The following is a 26,233-nucleotide window of genomic DNA, read 5'->3' as shown; positions in this document are numbered from 1 at the left end:
CTATACCGTTGGAATTTTTATTTTGGACATCGAAAAGAAAAAGTATGCAATATGGTCACTATTGTTTCATACTATATCATTTTAATTCACCATTCAATTTTAATTTTAGTCACATATATTTTGTCAAATAATAAAAATATGTAATGAATAAACTTTTTAGTTTTAGTGCAAAATGAATTAATTGTGTAATTTATTTATTTAATTTTCAAATTCTAGTAACTAAATAAACATACCGATTTTAGCATTTTCGTATTTCATGTCACTGAGTTGATTGAAAGAGTTTAGATCACCATTCAAACTCTCAGGATTTGAGAAAAAAATGCAGATACTAATATGAGAACAATAAGATTAAATATGAAAGTCAAAAAAAGTGAAGTTAAGTTGGGAGTGGGATTTTCTTTATTAATAAAACTCCAATTATTTAAATGGCATGAAACTGAAGGGAAAAAAAATGTTGGGATTTTGCAGTGAAAGGCGCAAGAATCTCTTCATAGGATTCTCCTAGCAACGGGACAACCTCAGGAAAAGAAAAAGAAAAGCTTTATTTTGGGATGTTGAGCAGCCGACTTCATCCATCTTATGTTCTTCAAGTCATGATCTCAAGGGAATATTCTTTTAAATAATATATCTCTCAGGCTCAGCCAGTGCCAGTCATCACAATTTAACCCATTAATCACCGGATATTAATATATTTTTTAGGAATATATCTTCAGTTATTCGTTACCCAAATATTATTTGCTTCCCAGATATTAGTTTACTCATAACAAACTTGTAAGTTAATATCATGAACAATAATAAGAAAAGAAAGCACACAGGACAGGAAGAAGTATATATTCTTTCACTTTCTCTTCTAGCAAACAAAAATCACACTTTCAAACTTCAGATTGCAATCCTAAATTTCAAAAGTCATCAATATTGCTTTTGAAAAAGAAAGTAGGAATTAAAGCTAAATTTGTGATTACTGTACCAAAAATACTAGGCAATGGCTACCACCTTCTTCTTCTTCTTCTTCACTCAAAACAGTAACTTCTCACACTATAACAAAACTCTTGAATTATATTTATTTATGGAAAGCACTTATCATCAGACTGAAATATCTCTAAATGCAAAGAAGAAGAAGAGCTCTAAATCTGGAGAAGCAAAGAAAGCAATAGGAGGAGTTCTTTGTAAGGAGCAATTTGAGGGAACTGATCTTCGCTTCTTTGGTGCTGGAGGGCATGTATGGATTTCCGGTATTCGATACCTTTGAGCCTTTGGTGTAGAGCATGGACTTGTAGTAGAGACATCATCATCTCCTTCAATATTATGATCCAATGCAAATCCATCATCAATCTTGGAAGCCGAATCTTCCAACGTTGCTGATGTGGACGTTTGAATATTGATGCTCGGCTTTACGAGCTTCTTCCTGTATTTACTTCTTCTGGGCTTGCTTGCGTTTCTTGTTGTTTTGCCTCTTCTGCTGCTGGGTGCCATTGAATGTGTAAAAAAGAACAAAAGAAAAGCCAATCAAATTAGCATGAAACCGCCCAAAGAAAAACCTGTTTGTTGTTAACGTTTTGTAGGAAAGGAAAGGATTGAAAATCTAATTAAAAGAAAGAAGCTAAGTTAAACGAAGATGTAATCAAAATCCTAGAGAGAAAAGATAAATAGATAGAAGACAGATTTTTCAGAGAGTTGTGAAGGTTGGGGTGTTAATATTTGATTTGGAGAAACTTTGGGCAGGGTGTGACCGCTGCCCCAATGAGTACTAAAGAAGGGAAAAAAAAAAGTAATTTTTTTTTCAAATTATATTTGTGCCAATTTGGTTTTACTAATAGAGGCGACCATATTTAATTTAAAAAATGAGGGGTACCAACATGATTTTTAATAAAAATCACAAGTTTTTTTTTAAGTAAAATAAAATAATTAATTATTAATAAATTGTTATAACCATGCTTTACAATAGAAGTGTTCATGGGTTGGGTCAGATCAAGTTCGGATCGAGCCTAAATCGAGCTTATGCATGATATTAACACACTCTATACTTACCCAAGCTTGGCCCGACCCGAAATATGAGCATAAACTTTTATTCAAGCCCGTCCTCATTTGTAAATGGCTAGCCCAAGCCCATTTTAGGTTTGCCCATATTATTTTTTAAAATTAATAATTTTGTATTTATTTATTTATTAAAATTTTATTTATAGTCACCTTAACAATTTATAGGTCGCGGATAACTTGGCTTTGGTGGGACAATCTCGAACCTTATGAGGACCTTCACATAAGAAGCAACTGAGTGGCTTTCTCTCGTCCACCTATTTCACGGTTGCCTCAGGTCTCACCTTATCTCGCTAGGGTTTTGCACGCCTTGTCTCCTCATCCAACGAATGGTCGTTATCGACTCCCCCACCTTTTTCTCTACCACGACTCTTGGGGGACTTCATTCATTCCTTGGGATACTTGACTAGGGACTCTGTAATAGCTCGATTTTTTGGGTCTAGTCGGAACAGTAGTTTCGGGACCACAAATTCGACGAGGAAAATTTTATTTTTATGGTCTACAATTTCACGGAATGATTTCGTGAAAATTTCGTTCGAAAATTTCGACGTTTGAGCACTTTATTTATTTAAAAAGTCTAAATTGATATGTGACCCCGAAAATTTTTACAGTAAGATATTATCTTTGATATAGTAAGGAAATAAAGTGACAAAAAGGAGAATTTTGAGTTATGACAACATTGGGAAGTATATTATGACATATTAATTAAAGAAAGGATTAAATTGTAAAAAAGAAAAATTTTGTTACCCAAAAGTAAATACTCAAAATTTGAGGGGTTAAAGTGTAAATATGAAAAGTTAAAGGACCAATAGTGTAAATATTTTAAGGGTGCAATAATCTAGAAACTAAGGAAAATGGATGAATTGGGACCAAATTGAATAGATGAAGAATTATGAGGACTAAATCATAATTTTACCAAATTAAGTGATGACTCAAGGATGGAATTTTAAAAGATCTAAAGGGAAAAATGGTAAATTAGAATAAAGATAAATCTAGAAAATAATGATGATGTTGGAGATATTTTAGATTAAATAAATAAATAAATATTAGTTTATTAATATTTTAATTTAATTTTAAATGACATTTTATCATTTTATTACTATTTTATTTAGTATATATATAAGTGGAAGAAAAGATGAAGAATCATCTTCCTTTCCCATGCATTTCACGTTAGAAGAGAAGAGAAGAAAGAAAGTTTTGCTTTCTTTACAATTTGGTCCTCTCACTAAAAATTCACCATTTTCACTTAGAAATCAAAGAAATTTCCATAGCCACCAAGAGAGAAAATTGATAAGGAGACCATGAGGAGCTAGAATATCAAGTTAGATTCAAGAAATAGAGGCTGGAGGAGAGAGAAAATCAAGTTAAAGATTGAAATCAATAGAGCAAGATAAGAACGTCAAGATTTCAATATATTTTTGAGCTTGATATTATTGAAAATGTATGAAATTGATGTTAATGTAGGGTTTTATTATATAAGGTTATATGTTCTTGATATGTTAGTGAAGGAAAACAAGAGGAATTGATAGAAAATATTGTAAAGAAAGGAAAGCAGGGTGTTATAAATTTGATTATCAACATCTTGCACTAAAATAGTTTTGAACAGCAGCGGTAGGTTAAATTTGAAAAATCACCATAAATCGTATAAATTGAATTAGAGGATGAAAAAAATATGAAATTAAATATTATTGACTCTAGTTTCTCATAAAATAAACGGTGTAAACAATGAAGTTGTAAATCATGAGTTATAATAAATTTTGTGAGATAAGGTCAGAATGATTTTGGGTTCCCCTGTTCTGACTTTGGAAAATCATAAAAAAAATGGATAAAAATGATTAGGGGCTTAAATTTATATGTTTAAAATATTTAATGATTCTATTTTCAATAGAAATAGACGGTAACATTATCCGAATCCTGTACGAGGAGATAATTAATTTTAGTGAAGAAGGGTCAAAACTATCGGACAACAGAATAGAGATGAATTTAAAGGTTAAAATGTACTTATTGGTTAAACTAAAATTCTAAAACTTTTATAGTAAGAATATATGTGAGTATAGTTTCATATAAAATTAACGGATCTCAATTTAGAGTTACGTAGCTCAAGATATAAATAATTTTGTGATTATGACTCAAGTGGACAGCTTTGAATGAACAAATAAGTAAATAATGAAATTATAGATAATGTTACATATAAGCATGTTATATACATTTAAGGATGTGGAATGGAGAGGAGGAGGAGGAAAACATATGATTATTCAACTAGCATGAGTTTTCATTAAAAATGGCTAATTTACATGTTTTAGGTTCAGGGACTAAATTGAATAAAAGTAAAATTTTAAGAGTAAATTTGTAAAATGTCAAAAAGTGACCAAATTGCATGAAATGAAGTGTTTTATTATTTAAACTAATAAATTGAATGAAATATTAAATTAGATCAAGATTGGGTGGAAATGCGAGGAAAATAAAAAATTACCAAAATGTCCCTGAATTTTGGTATTTCTGCAATTTAGCCTGGTAAGTTCGTATGAACTATATTTTGTATAATTCTAATTAAAGTGAATGTTATTTGGTGATGAATATTATATAAATATGTATTTTATTATTGGAATTGAATTATTATTGGTAATATGTATAATTATTAGATGCATTGAAATGATTATCGGAAGCTCAATTGGATTGGAAGCTTGTCGGAGATATATCACACTATTCATTGGTTCTATCAATAATTTTGGATGATTTAATTTTGGTTATAATGGCATGAATAAGTTAAATTGGCCAACGTTAGCTCTTTAATGTTTTGATTTTGATTGGTTATAAATATGAATGCTTGATGAAATAATGAAATGTTTGTAAATTAATTTGTAAACTCCGGTAATGCCCTATAACCCTATTCTAGTGATGGATATGGGTTAGGGGTGTTACAGACTCCACTACCGCTATGGCTCGCATAAGGTCTAGAATCCCTACGTTGAAGCTCCATCTTTAACCACAACTTAAGTCCATTGAGGAAACTAAATAGGGCATCACTCTAACCCATATTTGATATCTGAAGCATCAACTCAACAAACTCACACACATAGTCGTGCACTGTCCAGCGTTGGGTAAGCCGCCTCAGGTTCGATTGGGGCTTTTTGTTAGCATACTTGGAGTAGAACTGTAGCCTAAACTCCCTCCAGAAGGCCACCCAAGTATGAATACTCTCGCCCCTATGCCATGTATAGTCACTCTTATGATGCCACCAAAGCAAGGCAATATCAGTTAAGTACATCGAAGTAGGGCTTACCTTAAGAACATCTTTCTCAATTCTGGTCACACGGAAGTATTGGTCGACACTCCAAAGGAAGTTGTCCACATCTTTGGCATCCGTTGTGCCTTTAAATTCCTTTGGCTTCGACACATCTCAATAATTTGACCATATTAGCACACCATCATCCTTGGCTGCCTTGATGCTCGAAAGCTCACTCTTGAGCTTCTTGATCTCGCCTTGCATCAGCTCCACCAACACCTCAAAGGTTTCATTCTTATGGACAAGCTCACCCAAGGCCTCTCTTATAGCCCCATTAAACTCCTCCATGACTTGCTCATTTAACCTGTCTTGAGACGCAATCATCTCAGACTTAATCTTTTTAAGGGAATATTAGATGTCCTCCACCCTCATAAGGACATCGCTCACAACAAATTGGACCTTAGCCATCTGGGTCTCTACAGTATTCACAAAGTCGATCGACAAAACCTTTTAGCCCTTCACAGTATCTCGATTCTTAACCACGTTGTCCTATTTCTCGCCCGTCTTCTTAATCTTATTAACCATTGTCACTCACCACCGCGGTGCTAGAAATGCAAACTTTGATACCACTTGCCATGTGCGAAGACTTTAGCTTCAGTCATGTGCGGCCTTAGACTTGGATTTCTCACCCATAAGCCTAGGTGATACATGCACGAATGGGGTGAAATTTATTAAATTTCATTCACTGAAGCTGCCAATTTTTAAGTTTGAGAAATTAATAGACTTGTGATGACTTTTTGAATGAGATCTAGGCATTTCTGGGTTGAGATGTCTTATGGCGTTCAAAGATCTATCTCTTAACTTCAAAATGCACTTTGAATCACTCGATTTCGAGTTTGGGAGCTCAAGTTATGATCATTTTAGTGAAGACTGTGCGAGCATAATTTTTGGACGGGATTATGATGAGAATTACGAGTTTTGAGCTTTTAATTCAAGTTTAAATCATATTGAGTTCGAGTTTTAAGCTTAATTTTTATTATATATGAGCTCAATATTGTATTTATCAGCTTTTATTATTTTATTATTTTAAATTTTAAATTATTATTAAGTATTTTAAGCTATTTAGGAGTTTTATGTCAACAAAAAGTTTAGTTTACAACTACTTCTAATATACTTAAAAGGAGACAAGTTGTTTTCATTAATAAAGTTTTTAACTCTGGGGGTTTGTTTCTTTGTGTAAGATTTTTTTTTTGTGATTTTTAGAATAATTTTCTTCTTGATTTTCTTCAATGAGTCGTGGGAATTCATTCTTCACCTTTCAATTTGCCAATGATTATTTCTTGGAAGGTTGATTAGAGCCATTAATTGAATTTGTTGAGATTTACATCTCAAATGGTTCAATTGGACATTTATCCTTCTATCCATCTTATCCATCAGTTTATCGTTCGATCTTCCACTTTACTTTAATCTATCTTTTCTCCATTTAGTTATTATTTTGAATATTTATCTTTTATTATTTTTTTTTAATTTTCTTATTTTTGTTATTTCCTTTGTTATTTTCTAAATTTATTTGGTTTTTTCCTTTCAGGTCACATCCAAATTTTTTTTTTTCGAGTTGAACAACTTGAATTCGATCCTTCTTCTGCTTCCTTCGCTCCAATTCTGTATCACTAGGTCAGCCTTCGATAATCACTCGAGAGAGGCTTGGCATATTTAACCTAAGCAAGTAAACAAGGGAACTTATATAGCGCAAGAGAAGAATGCAAGAGAGAGTTGGGAGAATGTGGAAGTGTCTCTATTACTTAAATAAGTTAGCTTGGATACAAATGAGGGAGGCGAGTCTCTTCTTATATAGGCAAGCCCCAAACAATCTAACAGTTACAATTAATCCTGATTGACTGTTATGGTCTAATTTTAAACCCTTATCACCTAACTCATTAAATGTTATATAATGGTGGAGTATTCTAGAACTTCAAGAATATTCTACATGTAACACCCCTTACCCGTATTCGACACCAGAATAGGGTACGAGACATTACCCGAACACATACACTTGTAAACGTATTTAACCGTGTTATAAAACTTCATCTAAATTAAAACTTTCAAATTATTAACATGATTTTATAATTCTTCATAATATATCCTCAAAATATTATATTCATAATAAATAAGACCTACGAGACCCGATACATATTCATGCAATTCACAAGTCTTAATACTTCAATGCTTCATTTTCATTTCATTCAATTCATAAATTTCTTATGTTCACAATTCAAATCATTAAGTTCAATACTAATACGTATTTATCATTTAACTCAACGTTTATTGATTATACCATTCATTAACACATTTATGAAATTCTCAATTTTTGCAATGAAAATATCACTTTAGCTTATATAACAACATCAATTCAACTCATCATCCTGGTATAAATTCACTACCACTTATCCATTTACTATAATTCTTTTGAGCCCATTTGTCACTTACTATCCTTAATCAAATTAGGGAACGGTTACGGGAAATTGAGTACTTCACTTCTACTTTGCCATAGTATAACTATGGTCTTGCGTATGATCACTTAGCACTTTTTGAAGCCATAGTCCTACCATGGTCTTACACGGATCACATTTATCACTTATCACTGATCAGATAAGTGTAGCTAAAGCTACCACTTATCACTTGTCACTGATCAGATAAGTGTAGCTAAAACTACCACTTATCACTTGTCACTGATCAGAAGTACTCAAATCCGACGTTCCGCTCAATTTGATAATTTATTCGGTTTTCATATTGTTATTTTATTCTCAATTCATTAACAAATATATCTCATCATACATTATATAATTCATGAAATTAACATGTAATCATTAAATTTCAGCCATATGAACTTACTATTTCATTATCTTTCCACACTCGTTTCCTATGCACATCACACAAGATATAAACATATCATTCAACCATAGTCGCAAGCTAGTGTATTTAAACATAACTCTTTTTGGAACTAATCACATGATAAACCATTTCACTAGAGATTACATGATCACAAATAAATATGTTACCATTTCAACCACTACTTGGCCAAAGCCTAAGCATGTACGCCAAATATGTTAGCCAAATACACATATAGCATAAACATTATAAGCATGGATGAACACAACATTTATTCATGTATCACCCTTACCAACATGTGTTAATTCATAAACCATTCATGACAGTACTTCATGCCAAATCATATACCGAATATACTATACACACATTCTATGAAACTTTATCTTCACACATAAGCTTAGACCATGACCAATAATGCACAAATATAAGCATCATTTCTATTTCATCGTTTATCAATTATAATCAAGCATATGACCAATTATACACAAATCATTCATATATTTCTCAATTTTCCTCCTCCTCCTCTCCATTCCACATCCTTAATGTGTATAACACATTTAAACAACATTATCCATACTATCACTATTTTGCTGTATGTAAATTCAAGCTGTTTGTCTGAGTCAGAGTCACTAATTTATTTATATCTTGAGCTACAAAGCTCCAAATTAAGATCCATTAATTTTACTTGAAACTAGACTCACATATCTTCTTACCATAAAATTTTCAGAATTTTTTATTCAGCCAATAAGTACAGTTTATTCTTTAAAGTTTCCCCTGTTTCACTATTCGACAGTTCCGACCCCTCTTCACTAAAAATTAATTATCTCTTTTTATAGAATTTGGATGATGTCCCTGTTTGTTTTATTGAAAATATACTCATTAAGGATTTTAAATATATAAATTATAACCCATAATTATTTTTATACAATTTTAATGATTTTTCCAAGTCAGAACAGGGAACCCAAATTTATTCTGACCTTATCTAAAAAAATCATTATATCTCATGATTTTAAATTCCATTACTTACACTGTTTCTTCTATGAGAAACTAGACTCAATAAGCTTAAATTAAATATTTTTTCATCCTCTAATTCAATTTCCATGATTTATGGTGATTTTTCAAATTTAACCTACTGCTGCTGTCCAAAACTGTTTTAGTGCAAGATGTTGATAATCAAATTTATAACACCCTCATTTCCTTTCTATACAATATTTTCTATCAATTTCTTTTGTTTCCTTGACTAACATATCAAGAACATAGAACCTTATATAATAAAACCCTACATTAACATCAATTTCATACTTTTTCAATAACATCAAACTTAAAAATATATTGAAACCTTGATGTTCTTACCTTGCTCTATTGATGTCAATCTTTAACTTGATTTTCTCTCTCCTCCAGCTTCTATTTCTTGAATCTAACTTGATATTCTAGCTCCCCATTGTCTCCTTAACATTTTTCTCTCTTGGTAGCTATGGAAATTCTTTTGATTTCTAGGTGAAAATGGTAAATTTTTTGTGGAAGGACCAAATTGTAAAGAAAGCAAAATTTTCTTTCTTCTCTTCTCTTCTAACGTGAAATGCATGGGAAAGGAAGATGATTCTTCATCTTTTCTTCCAAGTATATATATACTAAATAAAATAGTAATAAAATGATAAAATGTCATTTAAAATTAAATTAAAATATTAATAAACTAATATTTATTTATTTATTTAATCTAAAATATCTCCAACATTATCATTATTTTCTAGATTTCCCTTTCTTCTAATTGACCATTTTTCCTTTAGATCTTTTAAAATTTCATCCTTGAGTCATCACTTAATTTGGTAAAATTACAATTTAGTCCCTCATAATTCTTCATCTATTCAATTTGGTCCCAATTCATCCATTTTCCTTAGTTTCTAGATTATTCCACCCTTAAAATATTTACACTATTAGTCCTTCAACTTTTTCATATTTACACTTTAACCCCTCAAATTTTTGAGTATTTACTCTTGGATAACAAAACTTTTCTCACTTTTACAATTTAATCCTTTCTTTAATTAATATGTCATAATATACTTCCCAATGTTGTCATAACTCAAAATTCTCCTTTTTGTCACTTTATTTCCTTACTATATCAAAGATAATATCTTACTGTAAAAAATTTCGGGGTATTACACTACATGGACCTGATCCTTTCTTTAGACTTCTAGAGTCTTCCGAGGCACTCCAAGAACCTTGTAACTCGATTTTTTCATGCTCGGCTTGTTCTAGACTTGATGAGGCCTTGCTCACTCCCGGGATGTGACACTTGTAATCACTCTAGATATGTCATACTTGAGTTGTGACAAAGGCAATTGTCAATGTGCCATAATATTCTATTGATTTTGAGGTTGAAGCCTTTGTTGTGTTGATGGAATTTATCTTTCACTACCTACAACGAATTTTTGTTGTTGTTTTTCCCCGAATTGTATGATCTCATTCATGAAATGAACTAATGAATTTTGCTTTCAAAAAAATTGATTTCTTTTGAAAGCTAAATAATATTTTATTTCTCAAATATACAACATCTCCAGCTTTCTTTGGCTGATCCTCTTTGAATAACTAGAAATATTTAGAATCGTTTTGAATTATTAAAAAATAAGTAAATTGGTTAAATATCTGAATAAACCATAAGCCTTTTTAACAAAAAGTTTTAGATTTTTCATTATATTTTAATTTATCTTTGGTTTTTAAACCCGTATTATCTAAGTGTCAAACATCAGCTTCATTCACTATTTAAAACAAATTTTTTATTAATTTTAATATTTATAATATATTTAAGTAATTATTAATTTATTCATTTTAACTATTTAAAAAAAAGTTTTACCCCGCTACAACAAGAACTCTTGTATGTAATAAATTGTTATTGGAGCTTCTACACCTATCCATCTATAACCTAAAACAGTTTTACACTCCAATTTATTATCATCATTCCTAATTCCATACTTTGTAACACGTTTTTTATTTTCAGTAATGAATGGAAATCAAACCATTCTCGACTCAACTACCATTAAAGATTTCTGATAAGAATCCATCAACGAAAATCCAGATAATTGAAGATAAACAAACCCCTCCTTATCCGCAAAAACTCCAAGCCCAAAACACCACCCTCAAATCAGTCTCTTGTCGATTTCATTTGTATTGGATCCTGAAATTTGATTTTTCCTTGCCCATCTCCCAAGGCTTCATCCATTCAACTCTCCAAAGGCCTAACACCTCATACGGCTGCCTACTCCATTCCAATATTTGACCCTTCCCTGCTCCCACCCCAATCCTTTCCTAAATTCCACGTTGCTTCTCAGAAATTCTCCTTTTCTTCCCTTTGGCCGATGGAGGACTCGAATACAATTTTTTATACAACTCACACTCTACTCTATATTTTATTACTGGGCATTTACATGATTTCAATTATAAAAAAATGGTAAGTGAACTAGTTTCGCAGAAATTTTAATATTTTTAAAGTCCAGAAATGTTCCAACCTTATGATTTATTCCACTCTGTTACTGGAGTTAATGATTTTCGTGGAATATATTGTTATTCTTTCTTGATTTAACATAACTAAATAAATTGGATTAACTAATTACAATTAGAGTAGAGAGTAGAGGTGTAAATAAGCGGAATTTGAATAAAAAATTATTATTCCAAGTTCAGATTCTACATTTAGACCCTAAAATGGTGAAATTGTAAGTTTAGTCCTTTTAAAATTAAAAAAGGTTTTTTAAAGTTTTTTTTAGACAACATTAAGGGTAGAGAATAGGGATAACACGATTTGAACCCGTACCAAACAAGTGTTTGACAAGAACTTTAATCACTACTTTATTCAAGTCAAGGCATAACTTAGAATCAAACCAATTATAACATCTACAGTAGATAAAAAACCATGAGATATGCACATGTTGAAAGTGAAGACAACATACATTACAATTGCAAAAGGCGTAACTCCAAAACCCCCACTTTAATGCCAAAACTTCCTTGACTTAAAATTAAAAAATTGCATGACGTGTTAATACAATAATAAATGTACATTTTCTTTAATGTTTAAAATATAAAAAAATAAAATAAAATCTAAATAATTTGAACAGAATAAATTAAAATGGTAAGAAAGTGGATCTATTTGAATAGAATAATCCAGATAAGACTAAAAGTGGTTAACAAGCTATGGTGTCAAATTTGAATACTGTTTTTGCGGTTTTGAAGTAATTGAAATGTTCAAATTTGAAACATTAAGTTGAAAAAAAAGAAAGAAAACTGTGCTTGATGAATTTAACACGTTTAGACAGACACCCCGCAACTAGATTAGATTCAAACATATGGCAAAGAACAAAGAGAGCCACCAAATTTAGGCAACCGTCCAGGTGGTGCTTCCCTGTTGGACTTCACGAATAATCAAACCCATGCAACCTATCTTTGATTTTGCCTCTTTAAAAGCCTTTTTGGTTTTATTTTTTTCCCAACCATATTGGCTTGGACAATTTTGGACCTCAAAATCTACGTTTGGTTAAGCTTTCACCTGCCCTTGCAAATACACCACATTCTTCACACGTACCCTTTGCCCCACTATTTCCTTTTTCATCTCTTCCTGTTCATGAATCTTTGACTTCCCATCTTCAAACCCCATTTTCTTGGATACCAACTATACCATACCATACTCTTTAATTCTGTTTAGTTGGTATCCTCTGTTCTCTTGGGTTTCCAGTTCATACAAATAAAAACGAGAGCAAAAACTTTTTGAGCCAAGTTGTCAACTGTTGTTCGTTTAAGCTCAGGCCAGCAAGAAAAAAAAAAGATGGTGGGGGCTTTATCAATGGTGGGTTCATCAGTTATGGACTCTCAAACTGGTCCATGTTTGTGCTTGGATGCATTGCCATCCACCAACATGAACCTCAAAACCGGTGCGGAGTTGGGGATGCAAAGGAGGCATTCAATGAAAAGAAAGCATGCGATGGCAAGGCCTGGGTGTTTGGAGTTAAGCAGTTCTTTTGTAGATTCATGGCATGATTCGAGGTTGTCTTCCAAGGTGATTCCAGGTATCATGAGTAAGAATTTAAGGAAGCAGCGTAAGGACCGGAAGCTTGTGGTGGTCGACAATTTAGGAGGGCAATATGAAGATACTTTTTCGGATGTTAAAACGGTAATTAAGATGTATTAAATAGGCAGATGTTTGGAGTTATCTTTTAGGCAATCAACAAACCCAAGTCTTAGCCCTTGTGATAATTTAAGTTGTATTAAAATAGGTGACTATTTTTTTTTTCTATTTGCAGCAATTGCTCAACTATTTCACATACAAAGCAGTGAGGACTGTTCTTAATCAGCTCTATGAGATGAATCCACCACAATATACATGGTTCTATCAGTAAGTAGCATATCTGGTGGCCACTGTTTTATACAAATATATTTTTGTTTGTTCTGTTTCTGATTTCCCTCTTGCTTTATGTTTTTGCCCCATCTATACTATAAGAAATAACCTATAGTATCCGGATTATTCATTTTTCTTTACTACTTGTGTTCAACACCTATGTTCTGTAATTGTACACATTTGGACATGAGCACAAGGGCATGGTATTCCAAATATATAAAGAGAAATTAAGAAAAGTACCCCATATTATGAACTACTAACAGGGGAGTTTGAATAATCTTATGGGGGTTTGAACATGATTCTAAGCCCTTTAAATTGGAAACGAATCCGGCTCGAAACCTCGTACTTGTCTGTTTATTGAATCATTTTCCAAAAGCATATCATCAGGTAGGGGACAATATTAACAGAAAGTGGACGTATAGAAAGCTGTGGAATTAAATTGTTGTGGTTTTGGCAGGTTTGTAGCAGCAAATAAGCCCAGTGAAGGCAAGCGTTTCTTACGCATCCTTGGCAAGGTGATTTTAAATAGTCTTCTCTGCTTTATGTTTTCTGTTTCACCAAAACTTGGAGGTCAAGAAAATTTTCTTGATTCTTCTTAGTTTCAGAACTTGAATTATATACCATGTATAATATCAACCAGCTAACCTAATGTAGAATTTTGAATTTGACGCAAAGTATTCTTAAAAGAAAAAAGGAAAGAAATAAGGGTATTCATATTTGGCAATGACAGGAGAGGCAAGAGCTTGCTGAAAGAGTGATGATAACAAGACTTCATTTGTATGGGAAGTGGATTAAGGTAATGAAAATTTTCCTAGTATAACATTGGATGCAGAAAATTAAACAGTTGAACAAATGTCTGTTTTGTTGGTATAGAAATGTGATCATGCTCAAATATACAAAGAGATCTCGGATGAGAACTTGGAACTGATGCGGGAGCGGCTCATCGAGACTGTGGTTTGGCCTTCTGATGATACAAACACTGAGAAGATTGGCTGAGGGACCCGATTCTATCTGATTTTCTTTTCTCCTTTTCTTTCTTCTCTTTTATTAGAATTAGGAATCCTTTCTGTAGAATCATTAAGTCAATATGGTACCAATGACTAGTCACTCATGTATATAAACATTACCCATCATTTCAGATGATTCTAATGGAAGGAATTGAAGCTGTGATTGCTCAATGTGATTTAACCTTTTTTCCTTTGGCAGAAAATAGACACATGGATTGCAGATGTTGTATTAAACTCAAATTTGTTGGATGCAATTAAGTTTCAGAAAGTAACCTCTTCTCATTTTTTTGATTTTGTGTAATTTGAGTACTTTAAAACGTCTGAATTGAAATGGAATAACAAATAAGCTAGTCTAGATGACTTGAATAACCGCACAAATGGTTTGTACAAGAGTTAGTGGTAGGAGAAGAGTAGCTGCTATAATAGACAGGCTGCGCCACGGAGAGTTGAAGTAATCTTGTTTCAAGGTCGCATTCCACCTATGCCATCGAGATTTACAGTATGCCTTCATATCTTCAACCACACCAGCAAGCTCAAAGTTTTTCCTACTGATTCGAACCTCTTCAACAAGGCCCTTAAAAAGGGTCGAAACTTCTTCACTATCCTTCAAACAATTTTCAATGATTCCATTTTTAATAAGCAGTTGTGCATCCCTCGGAGACTTGACAAGGAAACTGATCATTGTCACATAGTCGGTTACATAGTTTCTGGAACAGTAATGTTGCTCGTACGCCATGAGATTTCTGAATATAACTTTGGTTCGGTCCATTACAAGCAACTGCGGAATTTCCAAAACCCCATTGTCGAATCTTATGTCGAACAAGTTTTTACTCGACCCTGGTCGAAGTTTGACTCCTGCTTGTTGGAGCTCCATTGCACTGGGAATCTTGAAGTTTTCTATTTCAGTTTTGAAAGAAAAGGATGTGGGTTGAAAACAAAGCCATAGCAAGTCCACAACATGTTCAACTTGAGAGAAATCTTGTTGCAAATTTTCCTCTCTGACATAAGGTCCCCATGCCCATATCCCAAATTTGAGGACCATGTTTTTTATGGAAAATTCGTCACAGTAAAACGCGGATTCCATGGCCAGATTAAACAAATCTTCGAGAATGAAAAAGGGGACCTGATTCTCAATCATGCACAAATCTAGCTGAATATCGTGTATCATCCGAGGGCAGCCAAGTATATGATCATTCCAAAGTTCACCAAAATTGTACCTAAACAAGAGTTCAACAATGAAGATTGCATCAAACAAGACCATTTTCACAAAGTCATCACTGGAGAGCTCAATAATTTGGGCAAAGCAATCACGCAATTTGGCTTCTCTGTCTTTAACAATCATAACACAATCCTTAACACTAACCCTGGTTCGTACAAGAAAATCTCTTAGAAACCTTCTTTTGTAGTGTTCCATTGGCTTGAAAATTTGCTGACCATGGTGAAGGGGACCGATCGAAATTACTCGAGGCGTATAGGCCTTATCATTCAACCGGCGAAGCCGGTCGGGAACTTGGAAGATGCAACGTTTATGAGGTAAAGGAAGCAAGGTTTCCAACTCCCTACGCACTGAAGTTGCTAATGCTGCGTACGGGTCCTCCTTCTGCATGTCAAACATGTCGAATGGAATTCGTAAGCTTCCATCCATTAGACTCCTCAGCCTTTTTTGAGTAGTGAGTCTTGGATGATCAAATGGACGCTTGAATTTTATTTTTGAAGAGCTCCCCATTTCTCAAATTTAAGAAAACAAAAGACAAAATATCACGCCGTTGAGGATTTGAGGTGGTAAACAGAGCAGGAACGTATATTTACAATAATAAATCAGTTTTTCACCATTCCTTGAGATAGATGTTAATGCATATTTATTATCGCTATTTATTATTTGTTTATAAACCAACTTAATATGTTAATTTGGTGGTATCACTATGCTTTAATGTTGATGTCTCTTCATTCACATCGATGGTTACAACAATTTAGATTTTGAATTATGTATATGTTTTTATTTTCTATATAATAGACTTAATAATACAATTTACTTTGTAAAATAAGATACTTCTCTATTGAAATGTTATATAGTATAGATTTGTGATTATATATGTTTAACAATAATATAAGACATAATGATAAATTTAACCCTCAATGTTTACATTTTTTGTCAATTAGATCTTTATTCTTTTTAACTAAATTTAACCCTCAATCTTTTAAAAGAGTGAAGTCACTTTTTTAAATGTTGTCTAAAACATTATTTTTTAACAATGTTGGCGTGAAAATTTATGTGTACTTCATATTGACACTATTTATCTTCTATATCACGTCAACAAATACTTTAAAATTATAAAAAAAATTTTAAAATAACATAATTTAAAATTAAAATAATTTTTTTAAAAATTCAAGAAAGTAACATGAAGTGGATCGCCAAGTTACCATGTTTAAAAATTTAATGTTTTAGTCAATATATTTGTTAAAAAACAACAATTCTACTCTCTTTGAAAGGTTAAAGGTCAAATTTGATTTTTCATGAAAGATTGAGGATCAAATTTAAATAAAATCAAATAAACAAATGTAAACATTGAGAGATAAATTTATCATTATATCATAGTAAAATAATAATAATTGATGGTTAGACAAAAAAAAAGGTTAAAGGGGAACGAGCCCGAAAGAAGCCCACATTATGATCCATACCCAAAAAACAATAAAGGCCTACCATATCCCACCCAACTCATGTGGGGTGCCACAAAGGTTAATAAATGGGCTCTTACCACAAGTTTGGAGCCATTAGTCTTGGATGAGGGAATTTTTAGAATGAATGCTGTTGTTCTTCTTATGGCCGAAGAATGGTCTAGATTGCACGGGTAGTTTATATTGTACCCTGTTCTTCTTCTCCAAACTATATATATTTTACATTTTATATTCAAATAAAATATATATAATACGAAAAAAATAAAAAAATATGACATCAAATTAAATAGAGGTGTTTATATTTTAATGGATAAAATTATTCATAAACCTTTTAAAGGAAAATTTATGTCTTTTCAAAGAGACATAAAGGCCTCTCTTATTAATACTCTATATATAGACAACACAATGATCAGAAGAAATTGACAAAAGAATTTAGTTCATCAATTTAAGTGCAGCCATATTGTTTTAATCCGAGATAAAAATATTGTATCATGGGATTATTGCACCTTGATTTATTTACATAATAGAGAAGAAATAAACTATTTGTAAGATAGTTTCTACTAAACGCCTTACCTTTATAACTTTATAAATTTCGATTTTAGATTCAACTAGATTTTTTTACACAACAATTACTACATAATATGCTAATATTTTATTATTTTCTTAAAACAAAAACTATTAAACACTTATAAACTCAAAGTTTTACCTAATTGATTTCTACAATCACTTTTAAAATGTGGTATTTGATAAGTTTAGTGTTAGAATTTTAATATTTACAAACACCTCCTATCTTTTTTTTTTTTTTGAGGAATAGCAATTTCATTGATTGAAACATCAATAATAAACTAAAATGACAACACAACCTACTAAACAACCACAGTTAAGTACAAATAAGAAAAGACATGCGAGAAAAATAAAGAAGATTAAAACAAAAATGGCATTCAAAATCATCAATTCTCATCGTTCTAACAGTTGCATACTTTAATGGTCATGAATTACTAAATTGTGGGTACCAAAAAACTACCATTGTTACCAAGCACAAATAATAACATTCTAGGCGTGAATGTTAAACTGGCCTAACAATAAACTTCTGCTAATGACAATGCTAGATGTCCCAAAAAAAAATCTTCCAAATTCAGTTCTCAAAACCAAGTGAATAGATGATAAATTGACCCAATTTCTTTCAAAACGTGTTGAAAGCAAAACTAAGAAAAGCAATTGAAAAACACTAAAAAATAAAAGTAGTATATTGGTACCGCTTTTAAGGAAAACCTAGCAGACTCTTATTATCACCACTTCCGCTCACTTGTCTGCCAAAAATCTAATGTGATTTGTGAAAGAGAAAGGGAAGATTCTGGCTTATTCCATCTTTAACAATATGTTTGGAATTTGTTAAAGCTAAGCGATGATCATTCTCTTGTTTAGATAACATATTTTTAATAGGGAAATTTAGGAGAATGTGAGCCGAAAGGAAAGAAACTTTAAAGATTTTATTTTTAAGACTATATTATCATAAAATACTATCAAAATGAACCTGGAATATTTACTCATGACATTAATAAAATAAAAATATGGAATAAAGAGATGATTAGGTTTCTGTTTTCTAGAGATTAACAATCATTTATTCCAAAATATTTCCATGTACTATGAGTAGTTTTTTATAATATGGTTACATAAAAAGATAAAATTGGAGATTTATTTCCATAATTTCACCAAAGTTAGAATTTCCATTCAATTTTAATATCCAAACAAAAATAAATCTATTAAAACATACGGTAAACTAAGTTTGAAATTGTTTAACTACATAATTGTTGAATTAATATTTATTTTTTAACTTTGTTTAACCTGTAAATAAGAATAATAGATCCATTTTTAAATATTCTCAAATATAAACATAAATAAATTGGATCAATCACTGAATAATATATGTATATTAGCAGTCCATCAGTCATGCCCATAAAATTACAGAAAGCATTAAACCCAGTCGGAGAAAATTGGATTTCAGGGACAACATCGATCATTCATGCCCTTTATATTATTACTAAAGTAACTCTTTAGATTTTGAAATTGATCCTATAAACCAAGACTATTAGATTTTAGAGTCCCAGCTCTTCCCTATTATAACACAGTGCCAAAATCTTCTCACTCAAAGCTTCCTCTGATCCCATTTTCCTACTTGTTTCCAATTCCATCTGCACAATCCAAAGCAGAAATGGTAACAACTCTTGTACGCCTGTGTATTTGGTCAACACATATATATATATAATCCAAGTTGTAGATATTAGTACCTGAAGGTGAATATTGTAGAAGACGACACCTCCAAATGACTCGAAAGAAGAAACATTTAATAGGAGGAATCCTTGTTGCTCTAAGTACTGCAACATCTCAGATAATAATGCATTTCTCTTGTCAACTTCCCGCATTGATATTTGAATTGCAACTTCACCATCACTTAACCTATTTATGGAAACACCAACTCCACTTAAACACCTTCCCTGCTTCCTGTTGTTTCTTTTTCGCTCTTCTTCGTTTTCTTCACTAGGTTTAACACCACCCTGCTCAGATATCCTTAACAAAAGCTCTTCTTTTTTCTGAACCAATCTCTCCACTTGCTGTTGCAGCTCTGGTATATATTTCAGTGCATGTGAAACTGTGGCCGGAAAGCTTAACTTCTTCTGAACCAACAAATATATTAAATGAGTTTGCATATTGATATTATGAAGGATGAAACAAATAACTCATAAGTACCATATTGAACATAAATTAATTAGTACCGTTTGATCAGCTACCGGCAGCAATGAACGGAGGGATGAATACATATTGTTAACCTTCTTCCGCCGGTCCCGTTCGCTTGCATTGTGGTTGAGTTTCTTAACTATGCAGGGGTCAGAATTACTGGTTTGGGTGAAATTAGATGCAGGAGATAGAGATTCAAGTGGAATTCCTTCTTGTGGTGGTGGAGGAAATTGAAGGAATGACTCTAAACATTCACTGCCGCCTTCATACATCATATAGTTGTGTTCGTAGCCAATGGGATTAACTAAGGGCCAGTTTGGGGTCGGAAAAGGAGCTAATGCACACATCTTGGATTGGTATAATTTCTTGGAACTTTCTTGACGAACTGAAATAATCGTTACATGTGTATATATACAAACTACCCTCAACGTTCATTCATTTGTTTAAAAAATTGATGACCATCTTTCATTAGCACTTAATAGTATATATTACAATTCTTAATATTTAATGAATAGATTATAAATTAAGATTAAATAATTAACTTAAAGGAGCAAATTGGGAATAACTAAAGGAATGAGAAGCAATACCTATCAACTATTTAATTTAATGTTTTCACTTAGAATAATGGAAAGATTCAGTTGCATTGGGTTATAGATTTGACTTTTTGTAGGGAAATTGCGAGACTTATCCATTTATATAGAAACAGACGAAAAATTGAGAGAAGCGAAAGAGGGAGGAGCGTGCATGGATTCCACGAGCCAAGGGTAGGGTCGCCACCGAAATACTTACGCTAGATTGGGCAAGTCACGTGGAGAACATGTTCCCTACTTGAGGTGACAAATTCCTTTAGTTAAAATTAGAGTCAATTCCATGACAATGATGTGCAAGCAATTGATCTCCCACCAAAAATAAATAATAATAATTTGCTTAAATACTGTTGCGGTTTGAGCCATTTGATTCGAGTAGACGTAATCATTATTTCTTTACAATATTAATCATCAAAACCTGAGGAAGATATATTAAATAAAAAACATTTTGCTAAAGAAAACTAAGATGAGGAGGGAGGCAGAGGTGGAAGTGTTGACAGTTTTGGGAGTCGTTAGAGGTTCTAGATGTCTTAATATTTACTCAACTTTTTTTTTTTTTGAGAATATTCTTGATCCTTCAATCAAAATGAATATTATAAGATTTAGTTATTAAAATAAAAAAAAGTATAATTAATTATTTCATCTTTCAATTTTATTAAAAAAAAGCCATTTTACTTTTCCATTTAATTGTTCTCTTCTTTTAGTAATTTTAAGTTTTCTTTTCAACTCAAAATAGTTAGAAAAGTTAACATTTGTTAATTTTGCTGAGGTGACGTAAATGTAAATTTGTCATATAGACGGTACTTTAGCATTTAATTAAATTTTAAAAAGTACCTTTTTATACTTTTAAAATGATTTTTAAATTTTAATTTTTTTAAAATTAACTAAATCTTGATCATCATCCACATAGATGACATGTCAATAAAGTTAACAAACGTTAATTTTTCCATCCATTTTAAGGTTGACTTGATAAAATGTAAATTTAAGGACTAAAAATACCAAAAACTAAATAAAAACTAAAATGATATTTTTATAAAATTAAAAAGACCAGATAAGTGATTGTGAGAATAAAAATCTAACTTTTTTTTGTTTTCTTTTACCTTGCAAATACAAGGAAATATATAAAATAAATAAATGTGCAAAATTTACTTTTGGCATGTCAAAAGTGACCCTCACATTTACAACTTTTGGTATTTTGGTCTTTAAGTTTTGGATCAATTTGTTTGTTTTTAATGAAAATGTTGAGTGATCTGTTAAAATTTAAATGTGACAAATTGACATGAACAAATTTTAAATGATATGGGAAAAACGATGTAGTTTTGAATAAATTTGAAATGAAAAAAAAATAAAAATAACAAAAAAAAATGAAGATCGACGTTCTTTTGCTTCAATTCATGAGTTTTGCTGCACATGGTGTCCCACCATGAAGCAGCCAAACCACCAGTCTCGAAGAATCAAGTGCACAAAAATGGATTTTGACACCATAAGGTTTTAGTAAAATTAGAACCCAAAGCAGAATTAAAATCCTGCACAACTCCTAGGGTTTGGAAATTTCATATTGAAGGACCGAAATGGTATTGATCCCACTAACTTTCTTTGACAGAGTTTTGATTATCCTTGCAATACCTTTTTATCAGAAACGAAAATTGGAATAAACTTTCCCCAAATTGGCAGCTTCATGGTGAGAGACCATGTGCAGCAAAATTCATCAATTGAGACAAAAGAATGTCGATGTTCAATTTTCTTTTAAAAACTTATTTCCTTTTTTTGTTATTTTAAATGCTTTTTTTTTTATTTTCATTTCAAATTTAGGGCATAAATATAACTATTTTATGTTTTAAAACTATGTTGTTTTTGCTACATCATTTAAAATTTGTCCATGTCAAATTGTCACATTAGTACTGATAAATTTTAACGGTTCAATCAACATTTTTCGTTGAAAAACAAACAATTTAGCTCAAAAATGTAACGTTGAGGGCCATCGTTTTAAAAAAAGAAAATACAATCCTTTGACTTTCCTTTCTATGTTTGCTTCTCTTTTTTTCTTTTTCATTTTTTGTTATTGATTTTGGGTTATTTAGTTTTCTTGGGTTTGGGAGGTTGAGTAGAGGTGATGAGTACTGTAATAGCCCAATTTTCAGTGGTGTTGGAAATAATGGTTTGAGACCGTTAAATCCGATGAGTGAGTTCGAAAATTTTATTATTTAGTATTTATGAGTTAAATGCGATTTTAGGAAGACTTTTGAATTAGTGATTGGTGTTTTAGAAGAATTTATTAGGTAAATTGGTTTTGAAAATGGGGTATCAAGACCTCAATTTTATAAATCGAGCCATAAATATTTTTATAAATATTTACAGAGTGTCATTAAGCTAGTATTAAAGTTTCGTCAGAAAATTTTAACGTTTTGATAGTTAATTAAATAAAAAGGACTAAATTGAAAAAGGTGCAAAACTTACTAATTAAAGAAATAGTGACTAAATAGCTTAAGTGGTGAATAAGGGAGGACCAAAGAGGAAATTAAACATTTATTAGAAGGCTGAAACGCACGTGCAGAGAAAAATCTTGAAATTTGATGACTTAGGGGCAAAATGGTCATTTGGGAATTAAGATAAAAAATTAAAACAAAGACTAAGGGTCTGTTTGATTGCCAGTAAAATATTTTCCGTAAAATGATTTTTGAAAAATGTTTTACTTTTCGTAAAATAATTTCTTGGAAAATATTTTACGGTGTTTGATTGAATCATGTAAAATATTTTCTATTGTTTGTGATTCCCTAAAATATTTTACGAAAAGTTGTTTTACATATATTAATATATATTAATAAATTTTATATTTTAAATTATTTTTACATATATTGCAATGATTTATTTATAATAATACTCAATTATTAAGCTACAATATTAACCGTTATAAATTGAAAAAAATTAATATCAAATAAATTATTTGTAATTGTGTTAAAAAAAGTATTGAAAAATTAAAAAAATAAGTTACTAAAAAATCGATAAACAGAAGCAGTTTTCTACCGAAAATGAAGGAGGGAATGAAGGAGGCGATAGAGAGGAGAGCACGGAAAATGTCTTACGGAAATTGAAAGGGTAAGACATTTTCCTTAAAATGTAACCCATTTTCCCTTGTTTTGGAGTTTATTTTCCAAATGGAAAATGTTTTCCGCCAATCAAACGCTGGAAAAGTTAGAAATGATTTTCCGGAAAATCAATTCCGTCAATCAAACAGACCCTAAATTGAAAACCTAGACATTTCTTCATCAATCTTCAGCCAAAAACAGCCATAGGTGAGCTTCTAAAGCTGGTTTTTCATATTTTTATTTCAAGTGAGCTTAATTCTTGTCTTTTTCTTGAAATTTTTATGTTTATAAGACTTTTACAATTAGGTCCAACTATCTATTTCAGTAGCTTTTGATTTCATGGGTAATTTTGAAAGTTACCATTGATGAGTGCTGGAAGTTTGTGATGAATTAACATGGATTTAGAATTTTAATTTTGTTATATGATGATTTTATCAAGTAATTTCAATAGAAATTGATTTTAGGCCTAAATCGTGAAAAAGATTAAATATTAGGGTTTGGTATTAAATTTGGTTTATCAAAGGCTGTGTGATAATTTAGAATATTTAGATAAATTGTCAATTGGGAAAATTAGTTCATTTGATAGGCTAATTGGTGAGGGACTAATTTGCAAAAATTGTAAAAAGTTAGAGTAATTGTGTAATTTTGAAAATTGATCGGTACAAATTGTGAAGTAGACTGAAACTGAAATGTATGCTGATGATGAATGAATAATTTTACATTTTAGATCAAGAGCCCGTAGATAAACGTAAAAAAGGGAAAATAGCAGAATAGTCCCTGAGTTACTACAAATTCCACCATTTAACCCATGTAAGTTCATATGGTTAAACCTTAATATTATATGTTAAATTGATGAATGGTAGTATGGATTTATTCATATCATTTGAGGAAAATAAAATTATTGTTAAAATAAAGAAATTAAATTGAATGTTTAAATCCGATCGGAAACGCGAGATTGAGTACTATCATTATTGGGAAAGGATGAATTGACGGAAATGTAAAGGATGAATTGAGGAAAAATGTAAATGATAAATTGACGGCAAATTGTCTAAGTAAACCGAGGTTCAGCATTTGTTGCGAACTTTCGTGTTTACTTTTCATTTAGCTATTACGAGTTTCTCTCAACTCATATGAGTTTTTGTTTAACCCTAATGGGTTTTCGTTCAGTTCCTATGAGCTCAGCTCAACCTGTACGGGTCCTGATTAGCACTTATGTGCTTTAGTGCAACCTTCGGGCTTCTGAATACGATGTACTCACATCCGTAAGTTGTACTCTGATTTGGTAAGGGATGGAAGTTACATAAGAGATTAATATAAGGATATTTAAAGTTATTGATAGTATTGATGTGAATTCATAAATTAAAGTTGTGGTTGGCAGGAAATGTAATTTCGAATGATTTACTTACTTGATTTGATTGTAATATTTTCAATGTTCGGTAAGATTTATGTTTAAAAACCATCGAACTTACTAAGCTTCATTAAGCTTACTCGTTGTGTTTAATGTCTTTGTAGATTGTTGTGAGGTCGGGGGAATCGAATCAACACATCAAGCCACACTATCTAGTTTAATTCGGTAGTTTTTGCAATGTAAATTTTGGTTTATATGGCATGTATAGAGTTGGTTTGGCAATGAAATAGTTGAATTGTGGTTGTAAATGATAAATGTTGGTAAGTTTGTAATTAGTAGTAGATTTAATAAATCCATGAAATGGGTTAAACAAGTAAGTATAATAGTTAATTAAGTATTTGTGATGTTATGTTATGTTTAAAACATGTTTTTAGCTTGTGTTGATTGCTTGATTGAGATATATTGAAGTATTGAAATGTTGTGTATAGGTTGATGTCAAAATGGGTGAGAAAAGTGGCCTTAAAATGGCTTGTTTTCGTCCACACGGATAGAGACACGGGTGTGTGTCTCAACCGTGTGTGATACACGGCGTGGCACATGGGCGTGTAATCTGGCCGTGTGTCCCCTACATCTTAAAATTTCAAAACAGAATGCCCAGGTTTTTCACACGGCCTAGCACACGGGCATGTGGCTTGGCCGTGTAACACAAGTCAGAGAGTTACATGGGTATGGACACGGGCTGGGACACGGTCGTATGCCTTACATGGAATACCCACACAGCCTAACACATGGGCGTGTCTTCTGGCCGTGTGAGCCACACAGCTAGCCACACGGGCGAGTGTCCCCTACTCCTAAGAAAATTTTTGACATTTTTCGAAAAATTTCTAGAGTATTCGGTTTAGTCCCGATTCACTTCTAAGGTATATATTAGGCCTTGAGGGCTCATATAAGGGACAATATGAGTATTTTATGATTGGTTTATGATATATTTATTAAATGATATAAAATGTTCGTTTTTATTCCGTATAGTCCAGTAATGCTTTGTAACCCTGTTCCGGTGACGGATAAGGGTTATGAGTGTTACAATGAGTGGGGCAATGATGGTGGTGCTTGAGTGGTGAGGTGATGGAGGGTGTTGCTATGATGGTACCGAGATGGTTGATTATTGGAGGCTCAATTTCAGTTGAGAGGGGGAGAAAATGATGATTGATGATAGATGATAGAGGGCCACGGGTGATTAGCTTTTTCTCCTTGTTCTTTTCTT

At 31.8% G+C, this 26,233-nt stretch overlaps 4 protein-coding genes across 5 annotated transcripts; 1 reads left to right on the top strand and 3 right to left on the bottom strand.

The window, feature by feature from the left end:
* Positions 1-1,083: 1,083 nt before the first annotated feature.
* Positions 1,084-1,473, bottom strand: LOC105766760 (cyclin-dependent protein kinase inhibitor SMR9). The gene has a single exon (XM_012586335.1). The coding sequence runs from the start codon at positions 1,471-1,473 to the stop codon at positions 1,084-1,086; it is 390 nt and encodes a 129-aa protein (XP_012441789.1).
* Positions 1,474-12,650: 11,177 nt separating this feature from the next.
* LOC105770920 (chaperonin-like RbcX protein 2, chloroplastic) lies at positions 12,651-14,707 on the top strand. The gene is made up of 5 exons (XM_012592286.2): positions 12,651-13,304; positions 13,435-13,526; positions 13,987-14,044; positions 14,260-14,325; positions 14,403-14,707. The coding sequence occupies exons 1-5, from the start codon at positions 12,960-12,962 to the stop codon at positions 14,523-14,525; spliced, it is 684 nt and encodes a 227-aa protein (XP_012447740.1). The 5' UTR covers positions 12,651-12,959; the 3' UTR covers positions 14,526-14,707.
* Positions 14,708-14,724: 17 nt separating this feature from the next.
* LOC105770919 (UPF0481 protein At3g47200) lies at positions 14,725-16,318 on the bottom strand. Its single transcript, XM_012592285.2, has one exon. It carries the CDS (start codon positions 16,260-16,262, stop codon positions 14,889-14,891), a length of 1,374 nt encoding a protein of 457 aa, XP_012447739.1. The 5' UTR covers positions 16,263-16,318; the 3' UTR covers positions 14,725-14,888.
* Positions 16,319-19,107: 2,789 nt separating this feature from the next.
* LOC105767532 (transcription factor ORG2) lies at positions 19,108-20,447 on the bottom strand. Of its 2 annotated transcripts, none has more exons than XM_012587093.2 (3): positions 19,987-20,447; positions 19,501-19,884; positions 19,108-19,404 (listed from the first exon to the last, which is right to left on the bottom strand). In XM_012587093.2, exons 1-3 carry the CDS (start codon positions 20,293-20,295, stop codon positions 19,309-19,311), a joined length of 789 nt encoding a protein of 262 aa, XP_012442547.1. In that variant the 5' UTR covers positions 20,296-20,447; the 3' UTR covers positions 19,108-19,308. The 2 variants fall into 2 exon arrangements, with proteins under 2 accessions (XP_012442547.1, XP_012442546.1); XM_012587092.2 differs by having other exon boundaries at positions 19,501-19,887; positions 19,987-20,443.
* Positions 20,448-26,233: the final 5,786 nt, after the last annotated feature.

This window comes from Gossypium raimondii, chromosome 5 (assembly GCF_025698545.1).
Source record: "Gossypium raimondii isolate GPD5lz chromosome 5, ASM2569854v1, whole genome shotgun sequence".
NCBI classification, from domain to species: Eukaryota; Viridiplantae; Streptophyta; class Magnoliopsida; order Malvales; family Malvaceae; genus Gossypium; species Gossypium raimondii.
This window is presented reverse-complemented; position numbering and strand designations above follow the sequence as displayed.

Excerpts from the sequence above, each read along its gene's own strand:
- LOC105766760 (XM_012586335.1), bottom strand. The coding sequence starts at position 1,473 with ATGGCACCCAGCAGCAGAAGAGGCAAAACAACAAGAAACGCAAGCAAG.
- LOC105770919 (XM_012592285.2), bottom strand. The coding sequence starts at position 16,262 with ATGGGGAGCTCTTCAAAAATAAAATTCAAGCGTCCATTTGATCATCCA.
- LOC105767532 (XM_012587092.2), bottom strand. The coding sequence starts at position 20,295 with ATGTGTGCATTAGCTCCTTTTCCGACCCCAAACTGGCCCTTAGTTAAT. Across the intron at positions 19,888-19,986 it reads TGCCGGTAGCTGATCAAACG|AAGAAGTTAAGCTTTCCGGC; the intron begins GTACTAATTAAT and ends TTGTTGGTTCAG. Across the intron at positions 19,405-19,500 it reads TCTACAATATTCACCTTCAG|ATGGAATTGGAAACAAGTAG; the intron begins GTACTAATATCT and ends TGGATTGTGCAG.
- LOC105770920 (XM_012592286.2), top strand. The coding sequence starts at position 12,960 with ATGGTGGGGGCTTTATCAATGGTGGGTTCATCAGTTATGGACTCTCAA. Across the intron at positions 13,527-13,986 it reads CAATATACATGGTTCTATCA|GTTTGTAGCAGCAAATAAGC; the intron begins GTAAGTAGCATA and ends TGGTTTTGGCAG. Across the intron at positions 14,326-14,402 it reads TGTATGGGAAGTGGATTAAG|AAATGTGATCATGCTCAAAT; the intron begins GTAATGAAAATT and ends TTGTTGGTATAG.